The 14,762-nt window shown below is 49.0% G+C and overlaps 1 protein-coding gene across 1 annotated transcript in view; it reads left to right on the forward strand.

Annotated features, from left to right (window-relative positions):
• The window catches only part of GRID1 (glutamate ionotropic receptor delta type subunit 1), a 731,665-nt gene that overhangs the window by 223,515 nt on the left and 493,388 nt on the right, over positions 1-14,762 (forward strand). The window contains exon 4 of the mRNA XM_028514000.2: positions 7,113-7,318. Coding sequence (XP_028369801.1) covers positions 7,113-7,318 — 206 coding nt within the window. The remainder of the gene's footprint in view (positions 1-7,112; positions 7,319-14,762) is intronic.

A 14,762-nucleotide genomic window follows, 5' to 3' on the forward strand; every position in this document is an offset into this window, starting at 1 on the left:
ACCCAGAGACTATCTGATTTTCAGAAGAAGTATTAGAGAAGTCACAGGTACAATCTTAGATTTTGAGAAAACTTTTACTCAATTTCAATTCCTAGCAGTAGGGCTTTGACTCCACCAGATATGTGACTACAGTGTGGTTGTTGAAGTTGCTCTGCATTTCAAGCTGATTCTTACTTTGGTTTAATTTGATTCCATAGACTTCTACTATCTTTCACTCTGTGCTTCACACTGAGCCTTGGGGTGTGTAGCACAGGAGCCTCAAGCCAGGGAGCTGCTTAAGTGTTCATGATATTCTGACAGAAATCACCTGGTGAACTTGCTGGTGTAAACATGCCATTTATTACTCACATTACAGGGAATGTACCTACAGTGGCAGCTCGTGCAAGAGACCACACCTCCTCCAGTCCGAGGCTCATTATAAGGGGCCTCAGACAAACAAGGCACATGTCCCACTCATGGCTCTCAACTCTATTACTTCAGTGTGTAAAAGGGTCAGGAAGCAGTCATAGGATAAGAAGCCACTCCCAGAAGGAGATAAGGAGGGAATTACAATCCATTTTAAAAATGAAACACATTCCTTCTGGCCAGTGGCTGTCTGACCAGTCCTTAGTCATGGGAGGGGGAAGGGCCATGTCCATTGACCCCACAGAGTGAATGGAGAAATGAGAAAGACCTAGCTCCTTCTTCCCAGATCCTCAAGTTAAGAAACTTGGGGGAAGTTTGAATTCTGACTCTGGATCTGAAAGGGTCTCTGATGAGAGGTATGATTTCACTTGGGTCTTGATGGAGAAGTAGGGTTCTATAAATTGCAAATTGGGAGCACCCAGGTAGAGGATATGCATGTGTGTGGTATGTGTGTGTGGGTGGTAGTGTATGGTGTGTGTGTGTTGGGGGGGATGACCAGGGAAGGGCAGAGCTTCTTTTCTGGAGTTTGGGTGCATGATTTCTGGTTGTTGTGGCAGTAGGTGATGGTGGCATAAAATCAAAAACAGAAAAAACTGTTGGGAGCACGGATTCTTATGTACCAGGTTCACAATATGTACAATATTTTATGTACAATAACAAAGTCTCTAGAAGTGACTTTGCATTTGTTTGTGATTGATTGGTACTTTTGAGGATATTAATTTCTTGGCAACTTTAAAATTAACTTGTGTTTTTCATGGAGGTTTTGGAGGAGGGCTATATGTGAGCAGATGTGAACTTAACAAACATCCTGGTGGGATGTATGGGAGAGGGCCCCATAGGAGGTTGGTGTAGAAGTCCCAGGAAGAAGTTGGTGATGCTGGAACCCAAGATGGGATCATGGAGATGAGCTTGAGAGATGTTTAGGAGGAGAAGTTGAGAGCCCTTGGCTGGCCTAGGTGTCTGCTGTTGCTATTCTCTGAGCCTTCCAGAGGGAAGCCCAGAATTATCTGGGAATGTGCCCAGGAGTCCATGAGGGGAGGGGTTGGGAAATGGGTGGGAGCAGAAGGAGCACATAGTGTCTGGCAGCCCAGGGAAGAGAGGGCTTCAAGAACAGGTGATCACAGGCCGGGTGCTCTGGAGACCCCCACTTTGTTGAAGGCCATGAAGTGCCAGAGGGTACACAGACCCAGCATTAGGGAGCTGGTCTGTGGTGGGGAGTTGGGACAGATCAGAGGAGGCCAAGGGCTTGGGCTCTTGGGGCCTGTGTCCTCCCCCTCTCCAGTGCTGTGTGGATGCTCCCTGATGCCCACCGAGTCTACTTCCTTCCATGGCAGCTCCATGATCTAGGCCTCCCTTCATGTGGTGGCACAGATGTAGAGATTTCCATAGGCTTCTCCCTGGTCTCCTCCCAGGACCCTTTCCCACCCTACCCCCACAGTTTCCTCCAGCCCAACACCTGTTTTCTTAGGAGCTCTGAGCACTGTTGGAAATGACCTATGTAGCACATTGTTTATTTGTTCCAGTCTGTTCTCCAGCCCCTGAAATGTGAGTTCCATGACAGCAGGAACACTGTAGGCTCATTCACTCTTGCTTCCCAGACCCGAGGAGAGGGATCAACAGAGAAAACTTTTAGTGAATATTGGAAAAAGGAGGGAGTGAATGAGCCTTGACAGGACAACCTAGTCGGGTGTGGGTATTGCAAAGACTTCTGGTGATAGAGTCCCTTGATAGCTCACAGGGAGGATCAGGGAAGCTGAGACTTGCCCTGGATGTTGTCACACCAGATTCCTCATGAGGATGGACTTGCCCATGGTCCCTGAGCTGCCTCCTTTCCTAGGAGGCAGAAGGCCTGTCCCTGTTCTGTGGGTGGCCGATGCCCTCTACATGGTTCCTGCTTCTCCTCACTGCCTCAGAAAGCTGGCACCTTTGCCTTCTCCTGCCTTTTCTGAAATGGGACTGCTGTGAGGCCTGCTGTGGCCCCATCAGCTTCTTCCTCAGTGCAGGTGGGTCTGGTTGGGGAGTGACACCAGCATGGTGGACTGGGACAGCCAGTATGCACAGGGGATGGCTTGGGCCAAGGTCCAGGACTCTGGGGGCAACAAAGGGTGTACTAGGGTATCCATTCTACTGCCCATGGGAGTAACCTCAGTTCTGTCCCTAATCTGCCATCTTGGAGGATCTTTCCTTCATGGGGAGCAACAGTGGATAGCTGACTTTCCTGGGAGAATGGTGTAGGGTGGCATTGCAAACTCAATCTCTTGTAAGAAGAAATTTTTGTTGGAGAAGCATGTTTCCTTGGCCTCATTCATGGGGAACGGCAGGAGGGTCAAATTTAGCTTGTGCTCTCAACTGATATTCTCACCCCAGCCTTCTCCAAGTGCAGCTGAGTAAAAGCTTCAGAGGCTGAGAGCTGATCTTTTCAGCCAAGTGTGAGCAGACAGTTGTAGCCAAGGACTGTGGTCCCCTGGGAGTGCTGCCTTCAGCCCACATCACTTTTCGTAGGTGTGAAGATGCAGTCGCTTGACAGGGAGCTTAACTTCTCCCTGATGGCTCTGTCAGGGGCAGCCCGAAAAGAAGGTAGACAGCAGCAGCTGAGGACATGCAAGAGCTCTGAGGGTTTGGTTTTTCTGTGTGTGCATGCCCTCATGTCTTCTTGTGGCACTTGAGACACCTGTCACCCCCCGACCCACTCATAGTACATCCTCTTCCCCAAGGAAATGAAACATTCCTTTGGGTTGCAATAGCTTTAGGCAGATGACCTCAGGGAAGGGACTGAAGGGACTTCTCTCTGAGCCTGAGAGGAGTGGCCATGGTGGTGTGATGCTGAGGTCCCTGGAGACCTGCCAGACTTGTGGGGCTGCAGGCACATATGCAGAGCCTTGCTGGAGCCCTCCCTGAGCATGTGCTCATGTAAACATACAGAAAGCATGCTGAGACAGACACAGCCAGTCTCTGCCACTTTAAAGAATTTGCAATAGCCATGGAAGGCACTGGAAGAAGATTGGGAGCTGATAGATGGCATATCTCAGGGTGCTGCCTTCATGCTTGTCCTGGTTGGCTCTTACTGTCCTGTTCTCTGTTTTCAGGTCTAAGTCAGAGCCGAGGCCATCAGAGTGAGGACTGTTGGTGTCCAAAGGGATAGGGCTGCAGAAGCTACCAGTGGCCTTGCCCTGGGACTGGCTCTCATTCAGCCGCATGTGGGCAGTGGCATAGGAAATACATAATGCATCTGGTGAACTTGGTCTACCAGTTATTATTGCTGAGAAAGAAATCATCCCATGACTTAGTGGCCAAAACAACAATCATTATTTTTTATGTCTGTTGATCATCCGGGCAGTTCTGCTTTGGCGTCACTTGTGCATCTGAATTTGGCTGGCATGTGGCTGGGGGTGGCTGCTTGGGGCCAACCTGGTTCTTCCTGATGTGTGTGTACCCTCTAGCAGGCTGGTCTGGGGGTGTTCTGTGGCAGTTCCAGAGTCCAGGAGCAGAAACAGAAATGTGTAGAACTTGATTCAAACCTCTGCTTATGTCAAGTTGTAACAGTCTTGTGGGACAAAGCAGGCCATCTGGCAAAACTCACATTGGGGCTAGAAGGGTTATCAGAGTGACAGGGCAAGGCCTGGAAATAGGACAGCTATTGCTAGGGGCCTAAATGCAGCTACTGTCCCAAGTTCGGAAACATTTATAGCAGCTTGGTGAAAAGACAGTTTCTCAGGCAGTACCATGCAATAAAACTTTTTGTGATGATCCATCATATGTGATCTATATCTGTGCTGCCCAATATGATAGCCACCAGCCAGATGTGGCTATTGAGTACTTGGGATGTGGCAGGTGTGACTGAGGAACTATATGTGTGGTTTTATTTAACTTTAATGAATTTAAGTTTAAATATAAATAGCCCCACATGACTAGTGGCTACTATGTTGGGCAGCCTGGGTTGAGGGAGGAACCATCATTGGCACTGGCGGAAAAGGAGCTAATTGGATCATGGATGTCTGCTTGGTGCTGAGATGTTTAAGCTTATAACTGGCAGGTATGAGTTGTGCTGTTCTCAGGAGAGGGAGGGTGCAGGGTTGACACCAGCCCTGAGATTTTCTAGTTGGGAGGTCCTCTATCCCTGTTGCATTTCTGCTCCCTGAGCCATTTCTGCACATTTGCCCTGCTATTCCCTTTGATCAGTGAAGAATCTCTGAAGAAACACCGAAAAACCTCTTAATACTTTTTGTTCGAGAGTCTTCAGGGCCACAGATCTCCAGGGTAGGTTGATGGAGATGGCCTGGCCTCTCTGGGAATCTGAGGGGTTTGATAGCCACCGGGCCTGTGTGTCGGAAGCCCCAGTACTGGGGCAGGCATCAGGCACTGTGTGGTCTTCCGTCAGTTACCTTTCCTCACTTGGCAGCTTTGGGTGAAGAGGTACCATCATCCTACTGGGCACCTTCTTTCTGTCTGACTCAGTGGGCAGAGCAACACTGAGGTCCCCATGCTTTGCCAGGCAAGCAGTTCTGGGCACACATCTGTGCTCCAGGGGCCAACGCTGCCTATGGATGAGGCTGGCTGAGATATGGCTGGACTGGAACACAGGTGCCACTGGCTTGAGTATCAGTCATGTGTTTGCCATTTCTAGCCAGGCTTCTATTTGGGCACTTCTCTGCCCTCCCTGTGGATCATAAGGAGGTTGTGTCTCTGGGCCTCCCAGGTGTAGGCCCCTGAGACACAAGCAGGTGGTAGCTTTAAGAATGTAGTTTTTCACAGTCCTGTGAAAACTGTAGTTGGCGACTTTCATCTCCAGTTTACAGATGAGCCAGATGAGCACAGACTGGATGGGTGATTTGCCTGAGTATTTAAGGAACGGTACTTCGTTCTAAGTGTGGTTGTCCACTGCTGGCCCTGAGGCCCTATCCTGAGGGCTTTTCTGAGGTGGGGAATAGGGCCTGGGCACTGACCCCTGGACCCCAGTCAGGACTGCGTGCTCTGCTCCCCTCCCTGGCGCTGTGTTTGGTTCTCCATGGCTACTCTTGTCGTGTCCAGCTGGGATTAGATTTATTGGTGAGCCAGTGCATGGTAAGACAGGCAACACAGGTACCCTGTGGTGCTCTCGTGGTGCCCGGCATGTGTGGAGCTCTGGAAATTTGTGGAATGGGCCTGAGGTGAAGGTTTGAGAGAGGAACTGGTTGAGAAAAAATCTGGTTGAATTAACACTATTTACTTTGAATTTGATTCTTAGGCCTCTTCATGCCCGTGACAGCCCATGGGCATCCCAGGTACCAGAAGAGTGCAGCTTATGAGATCTAGGTAGGCCCAGAGTGTCCTTTAGAGGGAGTGGCTCAGGTGTGGGTCTTGTCTTTGGGACCTATGGGCAGATATGAGTGAGATGAAGGAAACATCCCAGACTTTGAAAAAGTGGTTTATGGGTTGAGACTTTGGGTTGCAAGTGACAGAAATCCACTTGACTTGACTTTGGCTCATGGAACTGAAAAATCCAAGAGAGACAGGCTGGACACAGATGGACCCAGAGGCTTAAATGACATCATCAGGACCCAGTCTCATGCTGGGACCTGTTTGCCTCTGTGGGCTCCATTCATTGGCAGGTCTGAGAGAAGATTGGGCTCTGGCTAAAAAAAATATTTAGCATTTCTGGCCCTCAGAAGAGGAGGCCTCTCTCTAGCCCAGGGCTTGCATCCTGCCCTTTTGCTGTTCACAGGGGAAAGAACAGTCCTCTCTTTCAGGTGCTGCACCAAAGTGCCAGGAGGGCACTTAGTGGACCATTTTGGACCATCTGCTCTCCCTGTTGGATTTGGGATAAGAGTCACCCTGGCTGGAAAGAGAGTGGAGAAGTGTTTCATCCAGGATAGTCAGGTCCTGGGAAGAAGCCTCAAGGTTGGGGTGTGAAGATATGTAGGCTATTCAGTCACAGGAGTAGTGCAGGGCCTGCTTCAGTCAGGGCAGTCAGTGGCCTTAGATCACCACTGAGGGTCAAGGAGTCTCAGCTGTGGTGGTAGTGGGAGGTGGAGGGGAGCAGGGGCCAGGGCCAGGGACCACCAGCACGTATGAGGACAGAACTACCAGAACTTTTACTCCCATTTGGTGAAAGAAATAGGGAGAGAAAGGAACTCCTCATAAAGGATACTTTCTGGCCACAGGACCTGTTGAGTGGCAGAAAGTGCTCTCCATAGTATAAGACACACTCTGGGACTGCATATAGCCCAGTGATACATGGTATATGTTTACTTAGTTTGTCGGGGCCTGGGCTAATGAGTGATTTTTAAGAAAACATCTCCATTGGGGTTAGGGCCCTCTAATAAAGACAGGGCTCATATGTTTAACAGAAAGTCAATTAATTTTAGAACAGACAACTAGAAAATACTCTGACCTGTCTGGTGCCAGTCCTGGTGGTCTGATGGCAGAGAGATGACAACTGGAATTGGTGGGTTTCTCTCTGGCCTGGGTTGGTTTTAGGGGGCAAGGGCCATGCTAATGAGGTAGTGTGCCTGGGAGCTAGGGCAAACAGAAGGGGGTATTGGGCAGCTATATGCTAGTAACAGGTGTTGGGACTTAATCCATGCCTTTATTCAGGGGACCACTGAGGTAGACTTGGGCCCTCACTTCTGTGGTGGCCTGTACTGGGTGGGAGTGTTGGAGTTAGACCTTCCACAGTCTCTCTCCGCTTAAAGATTGTTCTCTCCTCTTCCTCTTTTCCTCCTACGCAGATATCCGTGGTCTCCAAAGCTTCCTGGACCAGGCCTCCCGGCTTGGCCTTGATGTCTCTTTACAAAAGGTGGACAAGAACATCAGCCATGTGTTCACCAGCCTCTTCACCACGATGAAGACAGAGGAGCTGAATCGCTACCGGGACACACTGCGCCGTGCCATTCTGCTGCTCAGCCCACAGGGGGCCCACTCCTTCATCAACGAGGTAGGTGGTGGGGCCTGTAGCCACAGGAGTGGCTACACAGGTGGCTCAGGTGGGCTGTAGCCATGGTCCTCTCATTGTGCGTGGCCCAAACAGACATGGGAACCCCTGGGTGCTGGGATCACAGCACATGCCAGGAAGGGGGAAACTGAGCACAAATTGGCTTCCTGACTGGTCCTCAATAGGTGACCCAAGACTTTCCCAGATGCTAAGAGGTTTGGGGCAGTGAGTACGAAGCCTCTTTACAAAGCACTGCCAGAGATTTCTGAGGCAAAACTCAGGCTGATAGTGTTTTTTTTTTCCTTTTATCTTTCTTCTCTTTTTTGACAGGTGTAAGCCTCTAGAGGTAAAGTAAATTTCCAGCTGTCTGAAGAGAGGGGTAGCTCTGCCTTGGGATGTGTTAGCACCTGGGGGAGGTGTTGGCTGCATATAAGCCCAGTGATACATGGTATATATGGTATATGTTTACTTAGTTTGTCGGGGCCTGGGCTAATGAGTGATTTTTTAAGGAAACATCTCCATTGGGGTTAGGGCCCTCTAATAAAGACAGGGCTCATATGTTTAACAGAAAATCAATTAATTTTAGAACAGACAACTAGAAAACACTCTGAGCTGTCTGATTGGTGCCAGTCCTGGTGGTCTGATGGCAGAGAGATGACAGCTGGAATTGGTGGGTTTCTCTCTGGCCTGGGTTGGTTTTAGGGGGCAGGGGCCATGCTAGTGAGGTAGTGTGCCTGGGAACTAGGGCAAACAGAAGGGGTTACCCAGTGGCTGAATGCTCCCTGTGCCTTCCCCTCTAGCTCCTTACCTTGCTGGCCCTCTGTGATTGAAAGTAAAATGAAGTGAAAGACAGAATTATACTAATCCTGTTTGCTGTTCATTGCTTTCTTATTCTGCTCTCCCCCCTAATTAATTATTACTCAGAATGCTACCTCATGCATCTGGAACCAGCGTGAAGCCCACTGCTATAGAACTTTGCAATTGGCCAGCAGCCCTGACGCAGTCCGTTAATCAGGCTTGGATCACGCTGGTGGTCAGCCAGGCAGTGATGTCCTGTCGGCACTCAACGTTTTCACCAGAACACATTTCCCTGTAGGAGGGGATTCAGGCCAGTCATGGGTAGCCCAGGATTAGCAGCTCTAATGTGTCCAGGTGTTGTCAGAATGTTTCCAGAAGTGTTTGCTCACAGGAAGCTTTTCTCGTTAAATTCCCCAGCTGGAGGTAGCTCCCGTGATGGTGTCTGTTAATTCTGCCGACAGCCTCTTCCCTCTCTTTTCTCGCCAGTCCCTTGCCTCCTCTTTTTGCTTTCTTTCCTCCTTGTGCCTGCTCTTGCTGTTAAGCTTGGAAGTGGGAAGAATATTGGTTTGAAAGTTATACAATTTGGGGGCAAATCCCAGTACCCCCTCCACTTACCGATTATGTGGCTTTGGGTAATTTGCCTCACCTTATAACCTCACTTTCTTTGTCTATCAAGTAGAGATGAAGGAGATGACAGGTACAGATAAAGCATTTGGTGTGTAGCTTCTCAAGCAGCACCCATTCTCTTTTTACTGTATGCATTCATCATATCCCTTCCAGAGAATTCAGTCCTTCCTCTGTCCCTAGGGCCTGCAAGGATTTAACACAAAACCAAGAATGGCCTAAGGATATTATTTCCAAGTGGCTAATTGTGCAGACTCCTGCAGTGTTGGATGTGCTTGTCTGGCTTTGGCTTGTTGTTGCCTTCTCCTTCCCCTAGATTGCTTTGCAAAGCCTTTGCTTTGCTAGGTGCTGCAGAGCTAGGGGTGTCCCTGGAGTGAATATCTGGCAAGAGTGACAAGCCCCAGCAAGTCGTGGCTGGAGACTGTGGGGAAAGACAGCAGCTGGATTTCATTCCTTCAGCTCCAACTGGTCAGAGTCTTGGTCTCTGGTTCCATGTGTCTACCACCAGGAGGGGTATACTATCCTTTTGAGGGTGTCCGCCACAGGCATCCCCTAATTCTCCCATTTTACAAATGAGGGAACTGAAGCTGAAGAAATTAAAGGACTTGCTTAAGGACATGGAAATAGTCACCAGGGGACTGGACAGAATTCAAGTGCAGATTTGACCCACCCCAGAATCCTGACTGCCATGCTGCTGGGATGGCCACAGGAAGTACAAGGGATTGCAGTGACAGTAGTGGCTAAAGGATGGCTATGCTGGCTTCATGTGGAGAGTATGGTTCCAGGGTCTGACATAAGTTTAGGGTGTTGATGTTGAAAGAATTTTAGGGCATCTACTGTGAGCCATAGGAGAAGGAATCTGACCCTGGAGGTGAACATGATCTATATGACCCATGTGGCTGACTAGCCCAGCAGGTCCCCTGGTAGAGACCTGGGGATGCCATCGCAGCAAGGAAGCTTCGTTCACTACCTGGAGGCATTCCATGGGCTTCTTGAGCAGACTGACACAACCTCTTCTTTGTTGTGACAAGGACAATGTTCATAAGGGTGACATAATACCAGGACATGCCCTGAATTTGTGAACTGAAAACATTGTTATGGGGCAGTAAATCCCTCCCTGCCCCACTGCTATGGATGGCATGTAGCTGTTGTGCCTGACCAGGCCTGGCCTGGGTGACCACAGGAAAGATGGATTATGTGGCCCTCCCAGCTGTACCTGCTCCCCTCCCCCACTTAAAAAGTTTGGCTGTTGGCATGGATGGAACTGGAGACTATAATGCTAAGTGAAATTAGCCAGTTGGTAAAAGACAGATACCATATCATCTCACTTATAAGTGGATTCTAACAAACAAAATAAACTAATGAGCAAAGTAGAACCAGAGGTGTTCAATCAGGGAACAGACTGGCAGCTGTAAGAGGGCAGGGGTGAGGTGGGGACTGGTTGAAAGATGGTGAAGGGATTAGTCAAAGAACATACATGAAGGATCCATGGACATGGACAACGGTGTGGGGATTGACTGTGCAAGTGTGGGGGAGCAGACTGGGTGGAGGGGGGTAAAGGGAGAAAAATTGGTACAACTGTAGTAGCATAAACAATGAAACATTAAAGAAAGAAAGGAAGGAATGAGGGAAGGCAGGCAGGCAGGCCTGGCTGTTGGAAGTGAGAGAAGAAGATGGCTTTGCTTGAACCTTTTATATTTTGCTACATGTGTATTGTTGGGAAGGTTGGCACTTACACTGTCATTGGTGACAAGTTCTGCATGACATGGACTTAGCTGTCTGGGATCAGCCAGGCTGTCCATGTGCTGTGTGTTGGGAGCCACTGCTTCTCCTATGATTGTGGGGGTCTTGGCCTGGGATCCATGTAACACTAGCCTCTCTGTGATCCCTTCTATGGGGAGCTGTCCTGGCTGGAGCCACAGGTTTGGGAAGCCTGGACTCTGGTAGGTGGGGGGTTGGGGGGTGCAACAGGCTGGGGTATTGGGGTCTGTCTGGGTGCTGCTATAACAGGCCCACTTCTAGATCCCTTTTATTGCTCAGTCTTTTTCTTTAAGATTTTATTTATTTATTTTTAGAGAGAGGTGAAGGGAGGAAGAAAGAGAGGGAGAGAAATATCAATGTGTGGTTGCCTCTTGTGTGCCCTCTACTGGGGACCAGGCCTGCAACCCAGGCATGTGTTCTGACTGGGAATCAAACCAATGACCCTTTGCTTTGCAGTATGGTGCTTAATCCACTGAGCCACTGAGCCACATCAGAGAGGCTTATTGCTCAGTCTTGATTCCACATCCCCTTCTTTGAGGTCTTCTGATAACAGTCTTGACAACCACATATCAGTGCATTATCTTTAAAAGGCTCCCCTTAGGGAGACCAAACTCAGGGATGACAGCCATCTGGTCCTCTGACTTGATATCTGGAGCTCATTGTGAGCTGCCCATGGGGGCTGCCGAGGGTGCAGGCTATGGAAGGAACTCTTTTCTCAGCAGGAAGACAGCTTCTCTTTGGGCTTGGTGTGGGAGCTGAGTGAGGGTGGGGGAGTTTTATAGTTACCCTCTACCTGGGAAGTGAGTTGGAGTCTTTCTGTCCTTACCTGGGCCTCAGCCCCTCTCTGGATTGTTGGCTGCTACATGAGGCATCGCTGGGCAGTGACAAGCACCCCTGATGCTCTATTCTCATGTAGCCCATCAGCCTGAACTGCCAGCCAGGGCAAGTGTGTTTCTTCTCTTCACTCTAGGGCAGTGGAACTCCTGAAGTGATCAAGGTGACAGCTGCTGGGAGGGGCCAAGAGCGGAGGCTGTGCCCCTGGGACTCTTGCCTATGGATGCTGGAGCCTTTTCCCTTCTGTTCATGGGTTTCTTCTTTTATTTCTCCAGCATGTTATAAGCCTGAGCACTGTGCCAGGTTCTGTGCTGGACACTGAGGCTATTGTCCTTGCTCTCATGGTCCATGTCCACCAAGCTAGGTCTTGTGAGAGCACTAAGGACGGGAGCAATGCCCTCTGCCCAGCAACATATAGTGTTGGCCAGAGGGTCAGTGATGCTTCCTGGAGTAGGTGACATTGTGGCCGGGTCCATGGGAACAAACTTTCATTAACCCCATAGCCAAGGCAGGCATGGGGGGAGAGAGGTCAGAGAACCCCAGAATGTTCAAGGACTTGTGTGTCATTGGGTTGCAGTAGGGGGTGTGTATGGTGTGGAGCTGCTAGAGCTGAGGCTGGGATGTCAGCAGGAAGGGGCTCCCTAGTCCAGGGAGGGGAATCCAAACTTTAGGATGGTTTATTCTTGCGTCTTTTTCAGGGTCTTTGAGGTTAATGGCCTAGAGTACATTCTATAACTATAGCCCCAGGGCTCTTGGGCAGTATGTGTGTCTTACTGTTCTTTCTTCTCCAGTTCAGGTTTGATGGGCAGATCTGTAGTTCATGGTCTGTTTTGGCCCTGGGCTTCATCTCATATTCCTGGAGGAGATTCCTTCTGTCAGCCATCCATCTGTCCATCCATCCATCTGTAACTGGAAAAGAAACCGGCATTTGGGCTGCCTGTCACTACCAAATCCAATAAGCAATGACAGTGATTGAATCTTTTATAGGCGCTTTATTCAGATGGCCAGTGATCCGAGAAGATGGCGGGTTCATACCCTAACAAACCATCTTGCTCTTTCTTTCCCAGCCAGATCTTTTATAAGGGAGTTGGGGGAGGGCAAACAAGGTGTCAGCGGAAGCCTTTGAAATTCAACTGTTGCCTCTAAGGGTGAAGGGTAGTCGTTTGCTTCTTCCTGGTACAGATATTTCCAGATGAGGTAATCCCCAGTCAGTGCCCCAGGAGGTCAACTGCTTAAAACTCAGGTGCCAGGATGGGCCTTATCTGTAGTTGCTGAACCAAAAACTCAACATACACATTACTTGTTAGATTTATGACTATTTACCTTAAGTTAAATTTTCCCAAGTCTTAAACCCCTATCACATCCATCCATCCATCCATCCATCCATCCTCCCAGGCACCCTGTCATCCATCCATCCAATATGAATTGGGTGCCTATGACAGACCAGGAACCATATCAAGAGTTAGCTGGGAACACAGAGGTTCCCCCACTCTACGGCCATAGTCCTTCTGGGCATTCTTTCCAGTGGCCTGTCAGAGAGGGCAGGCTCAGGGCCCTTAGTCACTGAGGCCTCCTCTGGGTGTGTGTGGGGGACTCCAGGACTTTGTCCTTTCAGCTCTCATTCCTCATTTCTGTTCCCCATCTCTAGGTGTACTTAGGCCTTCCTCTTTCTTTTTGTGTCCTCTTTATTTCTTCCTCTCTTCTCCCCTCCCATCTCTCTCGTTTCACTGGAAAGAGTAGAAAAAGTAAACTATTTTAAGCCATTTTAAGTGATAGTGCTGCAGGTGGCATTTACTTTGCAGTTAGACAGATACCACTGATCTCTTTCTATAGTGAGAATGATGGGAGAGAGAACATGAGGGCAATGGCCTATTGGTGGGACAACTCCCCATTGATCTGGGAGTGGGGGTCTCCTGCCACCCAGGCTGGGAAGAGTGAGTGACTGTGAAGGGACAAAGGTAGAAACGGCCACTCCCAACAGCTCTCCCCACCCCCGCCCAGACTGGTTCCTCAGCAAGGAGTGTGGCTGGAAGCAATTTAACCTTCAATAGAAGCATAGCCTAGGGTAACTCCTGGCTTCTAATCATTGCTTTTCAGAATATGCTGCAATGAGTGAGCTCACTCCCACAATTTGAATATAAAGACTGTATTTTTTAATTCATTTGTAGCAAAGGTAAATTAAGTAATCATAATGCTCTGTTTTCCCACATGATATATGCAAATATTTCCCACTCTACCACGGTAACTCTTTAGCAGATGACGTTATCACTCAGAGCTAGGATTATTCTGTTCTATTTAAGTATCATTTATCAGAATATTTTAAATTACTAATTAATTATAGATTAATTTTTAAATGTGGCCCTGCATTTGCATTTAATTACATCCTACTGTTTACGGATTTTAAAGCCTCAGTACTGTAGCAAAAATGCTGCAAGTCTGAGAAATTCATTCCCCCTGTCTCTCTCCATTTTAGAAATTCTTAGAAAGGAGATGGTGAAGAAGGAGTATGCTTCTAGAACAGAGGTATCAAACTCATTTTCACCAGGGGTCACATCAGTCTTGTGGTTGCCTTCAAAGGACCGAATGTAATTTTAGGGCTGAATAAATGTAACTACTCCTTAACAGTTAAGTGAGAGCTCGGTACTGCCGCCAGGTAGATACAAGGTGCTGGGCCAAATAAAACAAGATGGAGAGCGGGATTCGGCCTGAGGGCCTTGTGTTTGCCACCTGTGCTCTAGAGTTTGTTCTGGCAGGTTTGGAGCTCAGTGATGCTCAGGGCAGCCAGCACTCAGGCCCTGGCTGACATGGAGAAGGGAACAGGGAGATGTCTGCCAGAGCTTGTCCCAGATTCCACATGGCCACTGTCTCCTTCCTTCTCTGTCCCCACACTCTGCTTATCCTTCCAAATCTCTTGCATGCTGTGGAAGCCATTGTGGACTCCCTCCCTGGACACCAACAACTTCTGGGCTTATCAGGATCTGTGCATCCCAGCTCACTGCCCCTTCTTGGTGATGATACCTTACATGCTGGCCACCTGCTGCACCCTCAGCACACCGCCACTGCCATCCCCACTCTGACCATCTGTTTGTACCTCCACCCAATGGGACCTAGGAGTGTGCGAAGGCAGGAGCTGGGACATGTTCATCTTTGTTCATTGCCTTCTGGGTTCTGTGGCCATTGGTTGGCAGGCAGGTGGGATTCAGAAGCTCCAACCTCTGCCCTAAGCAAACATTCTGTAGAAGCTGACTGCCCACTGGTCAGATTAAACACATTCATAAGTGTTTAGCCAAGCAGAGATACTTGATTATTCTGAAAGTATTTAATGTTTGATTTTTTTGATATTTCAGAGGAGCACCCAGGCCCTCGTCAGGAGGAAATGCCAAATGTTGCTGGACCTCCTGGTGTTTGTTTTGATTGATTGTTGTCTCAA

Source organism: Phyllostomus discolor, chromosome 5, assembly GCF_004126475.2.
Source record: "Phyllostomus discolor isolate MPI-MPIP mPhyDis1 chromosome 5, mPhyDis1.pri.v3, whole genome shotgun sequence".
Lineage (NCBI taxonomy): Eukaryota > Metazoa > Chordata > Mammalia > Chiroptera > Phyllostomidae > Phyllostomus > Phyllostomus discolor.